This window comes from Daldinia vernicosa (genome assembly GCF_022497035.1).
Source record: "Daldinia vernicosa strain CBS 139.73 unplaced genomic scaffold F5Y00scaffold_66, whole genome shotgun sequence".
NCBI classification, from domain to species: domain Eukaryota; kingdom Fungi; phylum Ascomycota; class Sordariomycetes; order Xylariales; family Hypoxylaceae; genus Daldinia; species Daldinia vernicosa.
Window position 1 is genome coordinate 52,478 of NW_025953982.1, and position 19,097 is coordinate 71,574.

The following is a 19,097-nucleotide window of genomic DNA, read 5'->3' on the forward strand; positions in this document are numbered from 1 at the left end:
ATACCATACCAAGCTCAATTGAATATCCATATTCCTAATTTCTTTTTAATTATATACAAGTTATTTATACTAGCGGATCTCATTAAACCCTATGTACCTAAGGGCACAACGTTTCCGTAGTTCGTTCGTTCGGTGACAGCATACCCACATCGATATGCAAAGCCGTATCCATAAAAGGAGCGGACGGCATCGCGCCATTACCTCCGCAGATTGATATCGTGGTCCATACGCAAGAGCCGCCCAAGAGGTCGTGCGGACCCAGAACCTAAGGAAACCCCCATAGACTCGTTTTTGTAAGGTTGATATATATACACACATACGTATAACACAGGAATTCAATCCGCAACTTAAAGCCAAAGCATAGCGCCAACAGCAATGAGGGCGGCGAACGCGCTCGCGCCGAAAGTACGCTCTGGTCGCATACCTTGGTTAGGGTTGCTGTTGCCACCACAAACCTGTTGGAAACTCTCCGTGCAGACGGCGCTAGGGCTGCTACCTGCGGGAGTAGCGCCGCTGCCCGAGCTACCGTCGCTCCCACCGGCCGCTTCTCCATTAGTACCAGGCCCGCCACCGCTCAGGCCGGGAACGACATTCTGCGAGCTCGATGACGCGCTCGAGCCCGTGGGATAGTCCTTGTCCATATCAAGGCCGGTACCCAATAGCGACTTCAGGACGGTGTTGGAGTCGCCATCCACAACGGTATCATTGGTACCCCTCGCATCGTTGTAGACGTAGCTCTTGCCCGAGTTGGTGCCGGGCGCCTTGTCCGTCTTGTAGCAGTCGATAGTAACCTCGCCGACGGTGGCGTAGTAGTACCCGTCCTTCTTGATGGCGTCACTCTCCCAGTCGATATATCCACCGGCCCAGTCAACCGTGCCCTTAGCGTTCTTCTCGTCACCACCAGGCCAGATAGAAAGTTGAACTCGGGCGGGTGTCTGGGGGAATTCCCATTGGTTGGTGGTAGAGTTCCAGGTGTTTGACTTCTCCCACGTCCGACCAAGCTTGTCATCTACAAGCCATTCGATCTTGTCCGGAGTCCACCTAATCTCGTAGGTGTGCCATTCGGTATTGGTGTTTTTAATGTCCGAATCGGTGATGTTGCCAGAATGGGAATCTATAGAATCAGTTAGCGAATTGCTGCTCGTATAATTCATTGAATACGCTAGGATCTTACAATTGGGTATGCCCTGGAAGTAGTAGTTTGTCTGAACAATATCCAGTTCGGTACCAACCCACTCAAAATCGATCTCGTCCTTAACATCGCTGAGCAGAATGAAAGCTGTAACAACACCAGCATCCTTCGACGTCTTTATGTTAGCCTTGACATTTCCGTACCACATATAGACAGTTGAGGCGAGAACAGTTCCGGCGGAGTGAGCCGGCATAGTCAAGAGAACATTTCCATTGTGGGAGAGAGGGTTGCCCTGAGCAACCCAATCAGCCTTGGAAGGATCACCAAGGTATTTCGAGGCATCAGCGATGCGGTCGGTGCTATCCATCTTCATCGTCCTAGACTGACACACGGGCTCGGGGACACAGGAATCTAGGGAAAAGGACATGCGCGGGTCGCATCCGCCGAGGCAGTACGCGCCAACGCCGCATTGTCCGTATTCTATAGTTTGGCCAGGTTAGAGAACTGCGCATTAACGCATCAGGGTAGGAGAGTGTATCTTACGAGAGCAGCAAGGAGTCTCCTCTGGGCACTTGTTAGTGAGGGAACAGAAAGGCGCAGACTCAGCGAGTACAGCAGAAGCGCCCAGCAAGGCCACAGCCAGGGCTGGTATCGATCGAAGCATCTTATAGATGTTGATTTGACGAATATTAAGGTATTATTATATCGGTAATTATGTATATGTACCGTAGTCGAGAGCAGTTGAGTCGCGTGCGTCTCTGTATGTACCTATATACAGCACGGGATACTTGTGGGCGTATCAAGCGAATGAAGCCGGGAATAGTATATATATTATCAATTGGTGGATATTTGACTTAGTCCACAGCAACGGACACTTCCTCCACACGTGTATGCTTGAGCAAGCAAACACTAGGATGAGGAAGGCGTGCGTATGATAGCCGATCAAAGGGAGGAGGGTCAAATAGGAGTCTCAACAAGTTTGTCGACTTATATTATATATACAAGCTACACTACTTTCAGTATTTATAACTAAAGCAGCTGTGCTTTCTCGGGTGTTTCAAGCAAGAGTAATCCGTAATCCGTTATTCGAAAGCGAAAGAGGCGAAACCTCTTTTGGAGGGATCAGAATAACGACTGAATTATTATAAATATAGACAAAGGTCAAAGGCCAACGAATGTTTGAATATAGGTACGATGAGCACAAAAGACTCGCAGCCACCACCTGCTAGAAATTCATACAAACGGCAAAGCGAAAGTAATTACCAAAAAATTGGCAAACCGAGAAATTATCTACCTACCCTATGGGGGTTGATAGGAGTGGTTAGTATGTATGTATGGGGGAAAGGGAAGAAAGAGAGAAATGGCGTGAAGCCCGAATGTTCGAGAGCCTGGCATAACGGCTAGGGATTTCGCTTTCGCCTAGGATCTTCATAGGATAGGTTGGGATAGCCTGATAGCGTGACAGCGCTGATATGTAGGATTAAGAGAGGATGTCACTATAAGATACTTGGTTGGGAATAGTGGAAATATTCTGTTTCTATTGCGGGTCAAAGCGAATTGAGTCCCACCAGTGTTTGTACCGGAAAGGCTAGAAGAGGTACCAAGATTTAATCGATTGGCAGCCGTTGGAGGAGTGGAGCTTAATGACATGCCATCTCATTGGATTATGTAGATGGTACAGTATATTATTATAGCCTATATGATTTTTATACTGTGTTCATTCAGCTGCAAAATCTCGTATTTCTTCACAAATCGAACTAATCTACCTAAAACAAACTTGACTGATGACCAAAGAAACTCGAAAACTCGAGACGCCAAAGAAGCCAATAACATCCAAAAAAGACATCTAAAACATACCTCCCATATTTAGCAATGCCGTTTATCGAGGAATCTGTAGATCAACGATTACTGTAGTGTATAAGTGTTAAAGTGTTACACCACTCCTGTCACATTTAAACACTTCTACCAATTTCAAGACATTCCTTTCAAGACATTCTAGTTTCTCTAGCAAGCATGCCAAGCCGCCCAGGTCTAAGCTAAAAGACAAGGATATTGTTACGATATTCAGCTCCTGTGCATGCATGACAGCTAGAGGGATGGACTAATCTTATGCCATAAAAAACAGTCTGCCGGATAATTGGTAGCGAGGAGGATAAGCTCCGGCATATGAATGATACCGATTCAAGCATGGCTGGGCGAACCCGTGGTAAGAAGAATAAGAAGACCAATCATCTCAATTATGTATCGTGTCACCGCGTGATTCCTTTAAGGAGAACCATACATATCAACATTCAGAACGAATCGACAAAAAAATATGCACTTAAGTCTCCTTATGGAATTACATACATGCATACATGGCTCCTCGGTGCTCATCGCCCCCCTGTCTCTTACATACCTAGGTAGGTAGTTATTAAAAGCCAAGAGAGAAAACCCCGGCAATCTGTCAGGGATAGAATCGGATAGGTGACGTCGATGCATACACTACATACAAGACAGAATCCCATGCACCCCGGACTTTCTTTACGGGGGGATCCGGTCTTGCTCGCAAGTTGAAGGTTAAGTAGATACGCCTTTTGATGGTGTGGGAAAGATGTAATATGTCCGAGTACATAAAGAGCTTGAGAGACGATGTACGATCCTAAATTAAGCCAAGGAACGTTTCGTATCAAGGGATAGATAGCCTGCTGACGTCTAAGCATTCTACATAGCAAGTCGCCACAGCTATAGCAGAATCATGGCAAACATCAATATATCATATCATCATCTATCCCGTGAGGATGTATGTAAAGGGGACGGGCCCTTATATAAATCACTTATCTGCGAGACTTTTACGTAACTAATATAAGCTGTCTATATACAACATCTCAACCCCAATCCCACATACATTCAGACCCCTTGATACCGTAACTACGTGTGTAAAGGACAGTAAAATAACACAAAGACAATAGTTATATCAAATTAAACCAGCCAAACCCCCCTTCAAAACAAATACTCCCCCGCAAACGCCAGCCCCTGATGCACAACAGTCCTCAGCTCCTCCGGCATAGGCAGCGCCTCGGCACGGCTGAAGCTCGCCCACACCAACCCGTCATGCTCCGGCGACTTCACAGCCAAGTCGTCGTGATTCTGCACCAGCACCGCGTAGTTAAGCTGTAGATACTCCTTCCGCAGGACTAGTTGCGGATTATGTATCGGCGACCTTCGTGACTGCGACGAACCACTACTGCTACCCCTAGACCCTCCTACTCCTCCTCTCCCCCCTATCCCACCCGCACCACCGTTCCAACCGCTACTACTCCCATTCCCACTCCCACTCCCATACCCATACCCACTACTCCCCCCGAAACTACCACTACCACTACCAGGCGATCCCGTACCCGACGTCAGCGTCGCCCCATCCAGCACAGATAAATTCCCACTACCCCTCCCGCCCGCGGTAAATATCCCCACGCCGTCGTCGTCCCAGTCCAAGATCCGCACCTCAGCAACCCGCCTCACGTCCTGCAGAGCCCCGAGCACCCTCACAACACGAAGTCCCGTCTGCTCCGCCACGCGCCCCGCCACGGCCGCCGAGATGCAGAAATCCCCGTCCCGCACCTTACCCCCCGGGAGTTCCCACATGCCCCCGTTGCGTCTAGTCCAATATTCCCCTTCTCCCTCCACTTCCCTCCCCACGCCGTTGTCATCTCGTTTATGGTGCTGCCGGCGCCATCGAGAATAGGGGGAAGTACTAAAAGCAGCAGCAGTAGAAGTAGTGGTAGTGGTAGTAGTGGTGGCGATGGTGGTTGTGGTTGTGGTAGTAGGAGAACCAGGGGTAACAGGGGATTTAGCGTACGGCGCCGCCTCGGGGGTATCCGACCGTCGGAGTAACAAGACCGAGGGCCGGGAGCTATGTGCGTCCATGCGGAAGATGCACACGCCCACGTACAGCTTGTCAGCGGGCCGCGTGGCACGGATGGCCTCAAGGTACTGGGCGCGGGACATAGCCAGCACCGACTTCTGCGCATGTGACAGCGTCGACCTCTTGAACGACGACGACGCTGTCGTTGAAGTTGCCATTTCTTCCTACCGATACGTAGGTAGGTAGGTATGTAGGTAGGTAGGTAGATAGGTAGATAGGTTAGTACACAATGGATACAGTGGCTACATCGCACCAAGCGCAGAAGAAGAAAATATGGTTTAGAGAAAGACCGCTGTGCCCCTAATTTGCCCTTCCCGTCTCCTAGTTCAGTCTCGACGGGAACGCACATGCAAATCAGTCACGTCTGAATGTAAGCGTCCGTCCGCCCGTCTGCTCGTGTGTATTTTCCCCCTTTCCCTCCGCGACACACGGCCGGCTAGGTACCTAACTCTCTTGTTCTCCCCCGCCCACTTCTATCTCATCTATAGATGATACAGTAGCGAGAGAACCGGGGAAACACTAGGGTGAGTAATAGTAGATATAGAACTATGTCAAATTATTCTCCTTCCTATCCTACCTCCGCCCGAGAAACTACCTACCTTTCTCCTTATATGTTCCCGGGACGTTGGTACTGACAGAATAATGTTTTCGACTAGCCGGAAGCGACATTTTATATGGTCGGCGAGAATACGCCTCGAACCTATTTGGACCTGACTATACCTATAGCTCCCGAAAAGCTTGCAAGATTAACTTTCCAACGGCAGGGAAACGTTGCTGTGCAGCCGCTAAAGTTTTCTCCCAACGTTATGGGACAATTTAAGGTGGCGGGATTCTGTCGGAATTCTGATAGACATTGGTGAACTCACCTACCAAGGGCGCGCGGCATACACAAAATAGCACCAAAGCGTCTCGGCGTAAGTCGGTAATAGCCTTCATTTTCTATCATATGATTCTGCTATCCTTGTCGTTACGTTGTAACTAATCCTTATACCTGCTGGTAATATTATGGCTCTGTATTTGATATTGCTGTTTTTAACAAGAGAGCAGTAGAGTTCGGATATATTCTAGATAGGTGCGTATCTACCTATGCAATCTTCAAGCAAAGTGATACGTATACGTGGTTAAATGAATAAGGCAAGGAAAAAAAGGGGGGGAAGAAAAACGAGAAACGTAAAGTCGATACGTAGGAACAAGCATAATAGGTGCAGCGCATACTACGAGGCTCAAGATGGGCACACTAGCAATTTAGCGCACGAGACTTCCATGGACATAATGGATAACTGTGGTATTCAAGTAGCTACCTCTGCACCCAGTACCGTTGTGGTTATATTACAGGAAAAGGGTACCGGTACAGATTCCCTAGTACCAGGGCCTGCAAATTATTAAAAAGACTCATCTATTGACTGCTGATCGCATAGTAACTCAAGTGACTTCGCATCCTAACAACCCTGCATTAAAACCCCCTAAGAGCACGTCTGATTGATCCATAGTCACGCATCAACATCACCATGGTTTTTAGAAGACTTCTTTTTTTCTTTGTAGTAATAATCCCTCAACCCGCCTACCACAATGCCGCGAGACGTAATCATTCAAGATCACAGAATACAACTCTGACTCTTCCCGAGTTCCGTAATTTAACAATCCATCCATTCTCCCGTGGGGGAATCGTGCTGTGAAAAGAAAAAGAAAACCGTATCCTTGCCGAATAAGTATACCGAAACAGAACTACAGACGAAAACGGGAGTTGACGATACGCCGCCGTGTCGTTAATCTCCCATCATCCCATGTCGTGGTGCAACCAGAGGTTACGAAGTTGTGAAAGTCCGGTTTCCACGTACCAGTGGGATGTTGCCGAAGAGGACCTCATAGAGCCTGTTTCTCTTACAAAACCTGATAAGAATGAGCAGATCGAAGCATATAGGGTTTGTGCGCCAACGCCAGAAATGGGACACTCAGAACGAAATATGGGGCCTAAAGCCTGGGCTTTCTTAACGTGCCTTTTGCGTAGAGAACAGTTCCGGAAAATGCTCTTTGGCATATTGCTCACAAGCCTGTATTAATATTGATTAGCAAAGGAACGGAACATCGCGAGTGAATTGAGCAGAGGGAGCAAACTAACCTTAGCTGGCTTTCCAACTTTCTGGCCGATAGTCTTCCACTTGTTGTTCTCGTAATCCTTAATGGCGCTGAGGAGCGCTTGGCTTTCGTCTTCGGCAAACTCGGCGTAGTGCATATCCTAGACGGTTATTGGCAACAGGGAACAGGGCGCAAGACATACTAAACAAATACGTACCTTGTACCAATGCTTCTTGACACTGCCCTCAGTTCGCGTTGGGAAGGTCTATTGTCGCTCAAGTAAGTTAGAATTCCAAGAATATTCGCCTCAGATGAACTGACCTTGGCAATTTCTGCCCAGCTGTTGCCCGCATCCCTCATCTGCTTGAGTCGCAATTCCTCGGCAGGAGTCCAGGGAGTATTCGTTCGGCTCTTCTTGGCAGGGGGTGGCACAACCGGAGTACTGGCCTCTTCCTTGGTGGGAACCGCCGGCGGGGCGACGGGAGTAACCTGCATCGGCGGTTGGGGCGCCGCGGAGACTGGGGTGGGGGCCGGTGCAGGAGCAGGAGTGCTCGAGGCGGCGGCACCAGTTGTAGCCGTCGGAGCTGGAGTCGCCGCGTTGGCGGTTGGCGCGTGCGGCTGCTGATGGGCTTGCTGCTGATGCCCAGGTGCGGCGCGCTTACGGCCACGCGGAGCAGGAGCGGAGGCTGGGGTCGGAGTCGACTGTTGAGACGGCGCAACAGCGGGTTGCGGGATGGTCATCGGAGGTGGAACAGGCGTAGCATGATGCCCCTGTGTTGGGTGTGAAGGCTGGTGGGGTTGGTGATGGGGGTGCTGCCCGTGGGGACCATGAGACTGCTGATGCGTCTGGTTCTGGTGTTGCTGGTGCTGAGGCAGTTGCTGGTGGTGCTGCTGACCATGCGATGGGTGCAGTTGGGCACCAGGGTTCGGAGGCTGCGGCGTATAACCAGTAAACTCAGTCCGACGTGACATGTCGGCTTGGTAAGGATGGTTAGGGCTGTATCACAGAAGAGTATTAGCATACCCATATGACTTGGTATTGCTGAGAGCGACAACAGCAAGACACGATGCAATCATGGCTGCACAGCATTGAACATTCCGAATCGACGACAGTTGATAAAGTAAGGCGGAAGAGGTAGGTGCCTTTCAGCTGATGAAGAGAGCAGGGGTGTTATGAAGTAGTTGGAGCTGCAAGGTAGTGGATATTGCTGGGTTTGTATCGAGAAATAATGAGGCTATCACCAGGGGTCCTGCCACTCGTGGTGGAGCAGGCACTTGTCGACCTGGGTTGGAGGTTTGCGGGACAGGTCCATGACTGAGACGACAGGTATACATTTGGTACATATATGACCATGTCATCTATACAACGAGAATGGTGGTATATGTGTACGAGCCCATCTGGGGTAGACGAGGGGGGGAAGCGGAGGGGGAAGATGGGGAACATGTATAGAGTCGGGGAAACAAATTGAACAAGTACAGTACTTGAGAGACTTGGGGAGACAGGATGTAGAGAGGAAAGGGAATGTACTTACTGCATGCCATCGTTCGCGTGCTGGGTGGAGTTGGTGTAGACCGGGTAGTCCGTCGGCATGGGGCCGACCTGCCACTGCTGCATGATCTGAAAAGGGCAAACTAGTGTCAGCTACAATACTAAGGTTTCTTTGTTCCCGATACAACTGAGGAAAATCAAAAGTGCATGGAACAAAGCTAAAGCTCGAAAAGGAGGGGGGATAAATAAAACGGGACTGAGCAAAAAAAAAAATAAAAAATAAAAAAATTGGAGGAACAAAAATAAAAATGGATTGTAAGTAGAGGGGAAAAGGGGAAAAGGTACAGGTGAGAAAAATAAGAATTAGTCCGCGCAGAAACAGGGAGGCGAAGTAAGTAGGCGAGGTGCGCCAGAGTAAGGGAATAAGGGAAAGTAACAGCGGCGGCAGAGAGGGGACGAGACAAAAAATTACCACTGGTCCGACGAAAAATGTAGGGACGAATAGAAACGTCGATAAAGAAAAGACATAGTATGACAAGTAGCTGTAACGGTGTTGAGGGTGAGAGTGAGAGTGAGTAGTAGCAGGAGTAATAAGTGACGATGATAGAATATTACCGCGAGATTGTTGTAATAGGAGGCAGACTATGGTGTCTGCATGCGCGAGGAAGTTGGAGGGGCAAAGGGCATTTTTAGTTGACAACGTGTGTTTTGATTACGATGCTGCTGATGGTTGCTGATGGTTGATGCCAGAGCAAGGCCACAGCCGGCAGCATCGTGAAGGGTTGGTTGGAGTGTTGATCCAAACACGCGTGTCTTGAGTAGTCGCGCAACTCGATTACATTTTTCTTCTTCTTGTTGATGCGGGCGACGGGTGATGATGTCGATAGTGGGGATCGCGAAGGAAATACCGGAATACAATGAATGATTGAAGAAAAAAAAGATACAAAAAGTAGATGGTACTCAAACTTACGGGCAATTAGAAGTATGAGATGGTTAAGCGGTAGTGCATAAAAGTCTGCAGCGACGTTGAAACTCTGTTGCCTCCTGCTGCGAAACGGCGAGGGCAGGCAATCAATAAGTCGAGTCGCGCGTACAGTGGACAGCGGTTTGTGTCTTCTCAACCTCGAGGCGACTTGATCCGAGATACAATGGACGCGTTTGTCACCTGGTACTGCACAGGTAGATTCGCGACTTCCTGCTTAGCTGGGGTGATAAAGTGTTAGACAAACCCGTGGGAAAGAAAGTGACAAGAAGGGTTTAGTCAATCGAAAGTGGGCGCGCGCGCAGCAGGCACCGACGCCGGTGAACAAAAGATTCGAGGTGAGGTTGGGGTTTGAATGTTGTTGTTGCAATGACAGGGAATGAGAACCAAATGTATCGTGGTTCAGCAGAAGTACGGAGTACCTTGGTGTGAGAAAGGAAAAGGTAGAGGGAACAAACTGTGCGGATTTGGGGAGGGGTGCAGGTTGAGGAACCGTGGGAAGTATCTGAGTATGTAAGAGGTATGTAATGTAGAAGGAACGTTGGTGAGGTAGCCCTTAGCCACCTGCAAATTTTGCACTTCTGCCTGTCGCGCACGCACGGACTATAGCACAGTCCTGATATTGGTCCGTGTGTCTTTCTTTTCTATTTTTTTTTTATGAAATTTCTTTATGCCAGCACCGCCTTCAGTACAAAAGTTCCCTGTGGTCTAAGCTTTTAGTTCGGTGGGGAATTTAGCCAAGACCTTAGTGTACACTAGAACAAGTAAAGAAATCAATGTACATCGCAATATGCGCGCAGTTATGTAGTGGGCTAACTATCAAAGCGGAAGAATAAAAGTGAGGGCATTTAGAAGATTGGGAACGGCGCATGTAAAAACTGAAATATTGACTGCAACTGGGAGGGTATAGTAGTTCATTGGGTACAGATGATATGTGGCGTTGTGCTGCCGTAAGACTTGGGATTGACGTGAGAAAAAAAAAACCTTGAGAGGTCACGATACCTTTTTTCCTAAAGAAATTAAATTTCTCGTCTCCTTCAGTTGGTCGAAAAAAAAAACCACAGCTTTCTTCCAAATTCCCTAATCGCGACGTCAATTTGCGAATCTGCAGTTGTCAAACTAATGCAAGGATATCATAAAAAAAAGTAGTGCGATAGGTACCTACTTCTGCAATGAACACAAAAAGTGACTTTGCGAAGATCAGATCCTGATACTTGAATAATGCAGGAAAAAAAACTCGACTAACCAGGACTTGGACGATGTCGACTTTGTTCCTTGGGGAGTACTTTTGATGAAAGTATCTTGGGCTTAGGCTGGTTGATGTTTTGGATTGGTGTCTACTCTTTTATTTTATTTCTTATTTTATTTTTATTTTCGTGCGCGACCTGGGGGTGTGGGTTCGAACGACTGGCACCTCACGAAAAAAGAAGTGTGGAAAAGGTTAAGATTTGGCGGTACGCAGCCATCGAAGGTGGAAAGTACCTTTAATGTTCGAGCCATAGTGGCTCTAAGACGTATTTCCCTTTTCTAATTCGCTAACATTATCCTTGTGCCTTGTGGTATATAGAATCTCTTGGCAGCTTTGTCCCGGTCTAACCCTTAACTCGGTTAATCATGGGTCAAGAATCGAAACTAATAAGTGATTACCAATGATTCCAAGCATTTCTTCATGTCCATAAGGAGTACGGAATACATCAAGACCTTCCACTGTGCTTTGAAATATCCCACACGTGATATTAGCCCCTACAAGACTTGACTATTGACTTGACTATTGCAGCTTGTATTATATGTATCGCATGTATTTTCCCACCGGCGTCAATACATGTTATGTATGTACCTACGATGGCTTCCTATTTTCCTCTAGCCCCCTGGGTACATTACAGTTCGAAGATTTACATACATAAGTTCCAAGCCATCGGAATCGCTAAGGTATCTACTTCGTTTTACTTACTTATGTCTCCAAGTTACCTAAGTTATACTATATGATATACAACAGTCTATACAATGAAGTAAACTTTAAGAAGAGAGATTCGCGACATAAGGATTGCTGACTACATGCTTAGAATGTATTAGAATGAGCTGCAGCCAATAAGGCTATGATCCGCTCTTTGCTCTATCATATATCGGATGTAAAATAACTAGTGAATAAATGAGTATTTACCACATATACCACATAATTGCCATGCAGCTATCCGCCCCGAACCTCTAGCTTCTATTAGTCCTTAAGGACAACTCAATACATCCATTCATACAAGACATAGGCTTCCTATTTAAGCCTTAAAAGGTCGAGTCTTAAGGTCAGGTATTCAAGTGGATATGTAGATGATGTGGCTGGTATCCATACATGTATGTAGTATGAACCTTGCCTACCTAACATACATATTCTTGGCATGTAGTTGAGATACATTATAAGCCTACTTGCTTGTATCTATACCTTTACAGTTAAGGCGGTAAAGCTCATATTATCCTCGAACCGCAACATCACTTTTTTCAATTACTAGTAATAAATCCAATTCACTTACAACTAAGTTCAGCTACAATTCGAAGAACAGCATTACAAACAATATTCGAGAATTTAATTTAGATCAGACGACAAAGTTTCGATTTTCGGTATGGAGCTAAGTCGCGATGCCAAGTACATGCAACGCAAGGTAACGACTTTGGCCAAGTATTGATACTTCTCCCCGCAGTATGGAGTACACACATCCTCACGATACTTGACCTCCTAGTCCCGCAAGTACCTATATAAGGTCGAGGTATACAAGCAGTGCATGCAGCCTTGCGGTCACTTTCAAGTAATATCTACTAATGCTTGCCCATTTATGTACTCGTACTACAATATCCTATATTCATTGTCTCCTCCGCAGGTTCATTATCGGATGCAGCAGGCAAGCCACCCCATGGCCAACTTACTCCGTATAGGGGTCCAAAATGAACTGACTATGACCAATAACTAGAGCGCTAACAACGTATCCAATTTGCATAAATGCCATGCTCAGAATGGACGGTATAACTCTACCGTGCCTATGCCCTTTATTTACTATAGCATTAGGCCATCCCAGAATAGCGTAGCTATACTATGTAATCATCAGGTAACTTCCTTGTATACCTAGCGCAGGTGGACATACGAAGTACTCACCTTCCGTCTCGTCTCGTTATCTAGCTAAGCAAGGTTGTCTATGAAACAGTAGTACACATGTAGTCATACCATTGTCTATATTCCCAGAAGCACAGCAGTTTCCTGTAAGAAAATTCAAGGTGTACTACCTCTCCTAATATCTAGCTCGCAAGGGGCATGGCTTACTAGTATACATGAGTGACATCTCGTTATTACTGGGCGGCTATATGCATACTAGAGATAAAAGTACATCATTCTATAGTATTAGCTTGTTACTATCTTGGTCTATAAGAAGCATGGTGGTTCCTTCATGGAACGACTTGCAGGGCCATTGTCGACTATTATCCAAAGAAGTTGAATGGTCGAGACGAGCTGATAACGTGATACCAAATTTACGAACTCTATGGTATTTGTCTTTTTGACGTTATATCCGATGTAAGATAACCTTTGAGAAGGAGACGACGCAGTAGCAGAAGTATCTCGGAAACAGGATAAATATATGGGTTTCGACATCGAGCCTCGTTACGAGTTACTATACGACATGTATAATCCCGATACAGTTTGTAGATAGGTATATCTCAATTTACTTAAAAAATGACGACTACTTGGTCCAAGTATTTATTGTCAATATTGAGCAGAGTTAGGTACCTCCTCAATAGTTCCATTTCCTTAGTAGGACTTGTGTTGTGCTAGGTTTATTGCTACTAGAAGAGAACATGAATCTGAAGTCGGGACGGTAGCAAACATTCAAAGGGAATATAATGTAGCTAGCCCTGAGGCGCTTAGGTATTAATGCGGCTCTGTAACTACGACTATAAGATGCCTGTGCCCCTCATATGCCTGAGTATGTGTCTTTAAGGCACGGGGAAGCACAAGAAGACCATTTTGGGTTGGAGGCGCCTTGAGACTAAAGACGGGTATACCTGTAACTCGAGTCTAGTGTCGCTAACCGGATTGATAAGTGTTAAACTACAGTTGGGAGGTATATGTAATAATTTCTATAGCACTGAAGGTTATTAGAGGTAAGACGCAGTTAGAAAGCAGAAACCCGCAAGGAAACGCAGGGATAATGGACGAAGGAAACTTTCACGGGCCGTGGACCCGTGTCTGCCTGGGTATACCAAGAAACATCACTTATCGAGTTTTAGCATCTTGTCTTTCATCCCATCATCCTCAACAAGGTTGTCAATGCAAACGCTTGTCATCTGGTTTCCTCCAACACTTGATCGACAGCCAAGCTAAGCCGTAATGACCTACTTCTGACATGACGTGTAAGTATGTTTATAAGAAGCTGAGCATATTGAAACTATGGAGGTAACAGGCTGTCGGAACACAGTTTGAGAATGTGACTCTGACCACGATTAACTACTAGTTACATGCAGTATACAACAAGGTGTGGTAGTCAGGGTCAGATACTCCATGGGTAAGGGTATTGAATTCTAGATGCATACATATAGGTATGTAATGGGTTCTTCTTTTGGGGTACGTATGTACTTCATAAAGGGCTACCCAGAAGCTGCATGAAGTACAATTCTGTAGGTATCGATCATGTACCGCTTGTTTACACTCTGCGACATTCGTTCTCCAAGGCTGAAGCCAGATTGGGAAACAATCTTGAAATGAAACTATATGATAAACACTCCATAGTGTTTTAGAATGGTGAGATTGTAACTTGTAAGGATAGAATGATATACGATGACTGTGTCGGGAACGCCAATCTATTTAGATGTCAATAAGATATCACCGTAATCTTAATGCCCTCTCTCACGACAAGGTTAGTTGATAATTAACTCTACTTACAAATAGTATGCGGCTGCTCACGGGGGTTTTATATCCCATATAGATAAGATATGATTATAAACACTCTAATACTGAGGCAAGGTAGCCTTTTGAGGGGCATCTTCGCCCTTTACCCCACTAGTATACGTCTGGTATAAACGCCAGCCCTTTGGGTAGAGGGAGTAGTAGTTATTCATTCCTACCAGCAGTTTAATCAGCTAGAATTCCGAAGGTCATTCATTGTATGCTATCGCGTTTCGCGGGAAGAGACCAGATCTAGATAGACGCCCTAAACTGTTAGTTTCGTGTGTCGCTGACATCCCGGCATAGTCGATATCGGTTTGAGATAAGTCATCCACATCATTGATCTGGTGACTATCGGGATGTTTCAACGCGGACTTTTGGAGTGTTGACAGCAAAACTACCCCGCCCGCGTTTTGAGGATTAGAGAGTCGCATGAGTTAAGGCTTGAATCATTCTAAGCCGGGATGGAAGTAGCGTGCCATCCTGGTGGAATTCTGGTGCTTATCCGCAACTAGTTTTACATTTGTCTTATACCCGTTCTCACTTATAGAGGTTGGGAGTATGAACCGTTAGGCCGGTTTTCGGATGCTTCGTTCTATATCTATTATGTTCTGGGATATCAGTTAGTTAAATCATTTAAAAGTTTATTTTATAAATGAGATAGATACCACTTAGGGAAAAAGAGATTTGAAGATCGATAACAATATTTCGGCACGATGATGCTTTGGTTGGAATTAGATAATTGGGTCAACACGCTAGATTCGCGATGTCCCGGCGCCAATAAGGATCCGTTCTAGGCTCATCTCTTGGCAAGTTTCAACCAAGGTTGGCCTACGGCGAACCGCGACAGGGATATGTTCCCGCTCTGCCGCTTTATTGACCAAGCGCTGAGGATCCGGCTTGCCGGGCCATGACTCTCATTTAGATATACGAAAATACGAAATCTCGTTGTTCATCTCCATAGATAAACTAGGTAGAATGACCAGTTAACTAAAATAAGGGCGGCTTAAACTGCAATATAGGGTATGGTATGTGTTATTCCGCTGATAGCGCAGCTTAAAAGTACGACTAACAAGGGAGTCCTGTAAACGGGGGTTTTTCCTTGATCTTAAGGTTAGCAAGGTTCATGTTATTATACGAGGTGAAACAAAACAAGAACTTACATTCGCCATCATATAATCAAGAGATCGATGGGATTTGATAGTTGTTAAGACTCAAGATTTCTGTCGTAATGATGAAAACTTCATCATCAGCTTGAGCTAGCCTCATCGAACAAGAAACGGGATGGAAGCACGGAACAAAACGAGGGGAGATTATACGGGGTTCGGCAGTTTCCAGTTAAGTCAAGATACTTAATTATCGGATACGTCAAGCAGAAATAAAGTAAGAGAGTCAAGTACTTGTACAATACTTGACGTAGCAGAGCCGCGGGCGGCTGAACGAAAGGGGAAAAAGAAGGGGTTTTAAGGTTCCAAGGTTCCAAGGTTCCAAGGTTCCATGCTAGTCAAGGGGTTAAAAACACGCTATGTCGTATGTGGACTGGTGGAGTTTCTTATGGGGTGTATAGAGCCAATGGGAACCCCTGTAAATCTAATAAGCGCGTCCCTGTAACACAGTGAAGCAACGTCCATACAAAAACCCAACAGATGTAAAACCAAATTCCCGACACAGACCCTTTCCCTCTACCACCTCGAAACCATAAGAAGCCATAACCAGCGATACCACAACAGTACCTCTATGCCTCTATGTCGAATAGCCTCGGCTTACGTATTAGCTGGGTCCATTAGGTAGATGTCATATACCTTATGTCAAGCTACACCAGACAGTTAAAGCTTACACTCGTATCGTAGCATCAACTGTTGCCAAACATGCTCTGCTACTTAATTCTCCGACAATATAACATCGAGAACGGGCTGGCCGGCTGGTCGACTAGGCCAAATATAACCTCCACCACTACCAGTCAAGGTTGTGCGAGATAAGGGACTCAAGTGGGAGGCGGCCCCTCTTCTCTGTAACCTGAGCTAGAGACCGCTTTTTTTCTGACCTGCCGTCGAAACGGACATGGGTGCGATGGAACGGAACAGGAAAACAAAAGTGCATCCCGTCTAGATCTGGATGTCTTTCCCATGCCCGCCGGCCACATGCGGCGGCCGGTTTATGTTACATCCAGCGTCATTTACGTAGCCATGGTCTCCGAAGACGATACGAAGTATTGTATCTGCGTCTCCTAGTAGAGCTCTGCTAGAGTTCTATCAAAGCCGTCTTGTGGCTATACTCTCAAGCATAGAGTTTATGATATATCCAAGGCTCAGGTTTATATGAACGGTTCCTTGGGTTTGTCCGTGTCGCCGGTAGGGTTTAATGTACTGGTAGGTTTTCCCTCGTGGTTTCGGATAACGGAATGGATGAAATCCACCTCAAGCGCTTGTCCAGGTCCTAGCTAGGGTTGTCCGTTTTGGATCGATGTACATGGATTTCAGCCCAGCGCATCAAGCCAAGACCATGCCTTCCGTTCTTCTCTCCTCCACTCCAGCTTAAGCTCTTGTTACAGGGTTATAGTCGAAAAAGTGCAAAGGCGTGAGGTGTGGTAATACCCACCTCCGGTAGCCTCAACCCTAGTCAATCTAGAATGTGTCGGCCGAGTATCAAGATGCAGAAGATGCATTATCGTTATTATCTGCCTTTCGTCTCACTTATTCTGAGTGATCTTCCTCCCTTTTGTTCCCTCTTTACCACCGTATAGGTTCAACCACTGTATCATTGACAACGTTGTTGCGAGCCTCCTTTCTTTTCTTTCGCAGCTAGCGACCACTTTCTTTCATCGTCCAACTGGCTTGGCTGCTTACGCTCTTTTTTGAATAATCGTTTTGGTCGTTGGTAACATTTGGACTAGTCTACGCTTCTCTGTTCGGTTCGTTTTTGTATCTGGCTTCTATGCTTAATCTCTGACGTGACGAGAAAGAGCCCTGATATACGGTCTTATTAACCAGACGACCTTCAGTAACTTCGATTCTTGTAGCAGCTTGGCCTGCCTGTTTTACACATACCTCATTTTAAATTCGTTGAGGCAGCGCCGTCTTCGCTATTTTTACAACTATCTACCTGTGGTAGATTACGAATATACGATGTCTCCATCACTACAGTTAACCACATCTTCCGCTATGCCATATACACCGACAAGCGATATTCTTGATCGACATGAATATGGGGTCACGAAGAACAGGAAACTAACAGCATCAACTGGCGGGGGAAGAGCTTGGAGCGAGGACGAGGTGTGTAGAAACTAAGCCTACATTCCTCTTGGACCTATGCTATGGGCCCATAGGGGGGGAAATAAGTTGTCGTGGTTATAGAAACTAATGTATGATGGAATAGGAGGTCTATCTTCTACAAACCCGCCTTCAAAAGATGCCCTATAAGCACATCGCCGCTCACTTGAAGAAGACCGAACTAGCTTGCCGTCTTCATTATCACCAGCTGAGCCATGGAAGCAATCGCCGGAAGCGGACTACGTCCGTATCTTCAGGTTCCTCCACGGGGCACTCGCCTATCTTACCGGCAATTATCCCATCGCCCGTCCAGGAGAGCCCTCGCGACGACACCTCCCCCATGAGTGCTATCGGTCACGAGCTCGATTCGCCTAGTTATACGACTTCAGTGCAACTCCCTAGTATTATAACGAATGTCGGGACCTCGCCTCGTCTTCCCGCAATCTTGCCAAAACCGTCGGCAATTGCTCTCCCGCATGCAGTCCCCTCGGTTTCGTGTAGCTTTCCTGCTTCGGGTCCTGATTCGTCTCGGTCGCTGGCGCCATCCCCGTTTCCCCAGTCCGCATCAACTAGCCAGGTACCAGTACTTCGACTGGACTGTTCTCTCCCGCCGCCTTCGGCTCACGTGGACATCCCTCGACTGCAATCGATATATGCCGCACATCGGTCGTCATTCTGGAGCGCTATTGCATCTGAATATGGGTCGGGAATCAGTCCAGTCGTCCTAGAACAAGCGTGGAAGGCGAGCGTATTTTCTATGGGTGGTCAAACTCCAATTACCCCCGTCACTAGTCCTAATGACCGCGAAATTATCTACGAAAAGCATGATAAGACCCGTATCAGCGCTATCCTTGGTATCGATGCAAATCCGCGAAGTCCGAAAGAGAGAGAAATGGTTCGGCGATTAGAAGAAGAACGAAGCGTCGGTGTAGCCGCTGGTGCTTAGAGTTCTGGGCTACCATTCAATATTGAAGATGAGTACGGCATCGTTACTCATTTGTCAGTATGGTACTTCACATCGGTACTATTTTACAATCGGGATAGATTATTGCCCATCCCAGCTGGGCAACTTTTCCCATATCATCTGTTTTGCCCTTGTATGCCTCTAGATTTTCTAATCGCACATATCAGTCACAATTTACACATCGATTCTCTTCTGAAGCATACGGAGGTTGCTACTGCGACCACCGTTGAATGAACAACCCCTTTCATCGTCTGTATCTTGGGTTTGGTGGCATGTGGGAACGGCCGGGATGGTCTTGTAGCTGAGCAAGCGGAACTATGATACTCAAGATGTCTTAAAGCGTTTAGCAGGGTTCTTATGTGG

At 46.6% G+C, this 19,097-nt stretch overlaps 4 protein-coding genes across 4 annotated transcripts; 1 reads left to right on the forward strand and 3 right to left on the reverse strand.

The window, feature by feature from the left end:
- Positions 1-8: 8 nt before the first annotated feature.
- F5Y00DRAFT_247793 (carbohydrate-binding module family 18) lies at positions 9-2,451 on the reverse strand. Its single transcript, XM_048009331.1, has 3 exons — positions 1,676-2,451; positions 1,175-1,612; positions 9-1,114 (listed from the first exon to the last, which is right to left on the reverse strand). The coding sequence occupies exons 1-3, from the start codon at positions 1,794-1,796 to the stop codon at positions 348-350; spliced, it is 1,326 nt and encodes a 441-aa protein (XP_047860764.1). The 5' UTR covers positions 1,797-2,451; the 3' UTR covers positions 9-347.
- A 1,464-nt stretch (positions 2,452-3,915) lies between these two features.
- On the reverse strand, positions 3,916-5,689 carry F5Y00DRAFT_247795 (uncharacterized protein). Its single transcript, XM_048009332.1, has one exon. The coding sequence runs from the start codon at positions 5,189-5,191 to the stop codon at positions 4,112-4,114; it is 1,080 nt and encodes a 359-aa protein (XP_047860765.1). The 5' UTR covers positions 5,192-5,689; the 3' UTR covers positions 3,916-4,111.
- A 1,332-nt stretch (positions 5,690-7,021) lies between these two features.
- Positions 7,022-8,081, reverse strand: F5Y00DRAFT_266159 (uncharacterized protein; the record flags this gene model as incomplete). The annotated part of the gene is made up of 4 exons (XM_048011901.1): positions 7,022-7,084; positions 7,153-7,269; positions 7,327-7,374; positions 7,431-8,081. 4 exons carry the CDS (start codon positions 8,079-8,081, stop codon positions 7,022-7,024), a joined length of 879 nt encoding a protein of 292 aa, XP_047860766.1.
- Positions 8,082-17,135: 9,054 nt separating this feature from the next.
- On the forward strand, positions 17,136-18,958 carry F5Y00DRAFT_186500 (uncharacterized protein). Its single transcript, XM_048005095.1, has 2 exons — positions 17,136-17,773; positions 17,877-18,958. The coding sequence occupies exons 1-2, from the start codon at positions 17,627-17,629 to the stop codon at positions 18,714-18,716; spliced, it is 987 nt and encodes a 328-aa protein (XP_047860767.1). The 5' UTR covers positions 17,136-17,626; the 3' UTR covers positions 18,717-18,958.
- Positions 18,959-19,097: the final 139 nt, after the last annotated feature.

Bases quoted from the DNA above. Each gene is read 5' to 3' on its own strand.
- F5Y00DRAFT_186500 (XM_048005095.1), top strand. From the start codon at position 17,627: ATGTCTCCATCACTACAGTTAACCACATCTTCCGCTATGCCATATACA. The intron at 17,774-17,876 runs GTGTGTAGAAAC...ATGATGGAATAG, and splicing joins GAGCTTGGAGCGAGGACGAG to GAGGTCTATCTTCTACAAAC.
- F5Y00DRAFT_247795 (XM_048009332.1), bottom strand. From the start codon at position 5,191: ATGGCAACTTCAACGACAGCGTCGTCGTCGTTCAAGAGGTCGACGCTG.
- F5Y00DRAFT_247793 (XM_048009331.1), bottom strand. From the start codon at position 1,796: ATGCTTCGATCGATACCAGCCCTGGCTGTGGCCTTGCTGGGCGCTTCT. The intron at 1,613-1,675 runs GTAAGATACACT...GCCAAACTATAG, and splicing joins GGAGACTCCTTGCTGCTCTC to AATACGGACAATGCGGCGTT. The intron at 1,115-1,174 runs GTAAGATCCTAG...CTGATTCTATAG, and splicing joins CTTCCAGGGCATACCCAATT to ATTCCCATTCTGGCAACATC.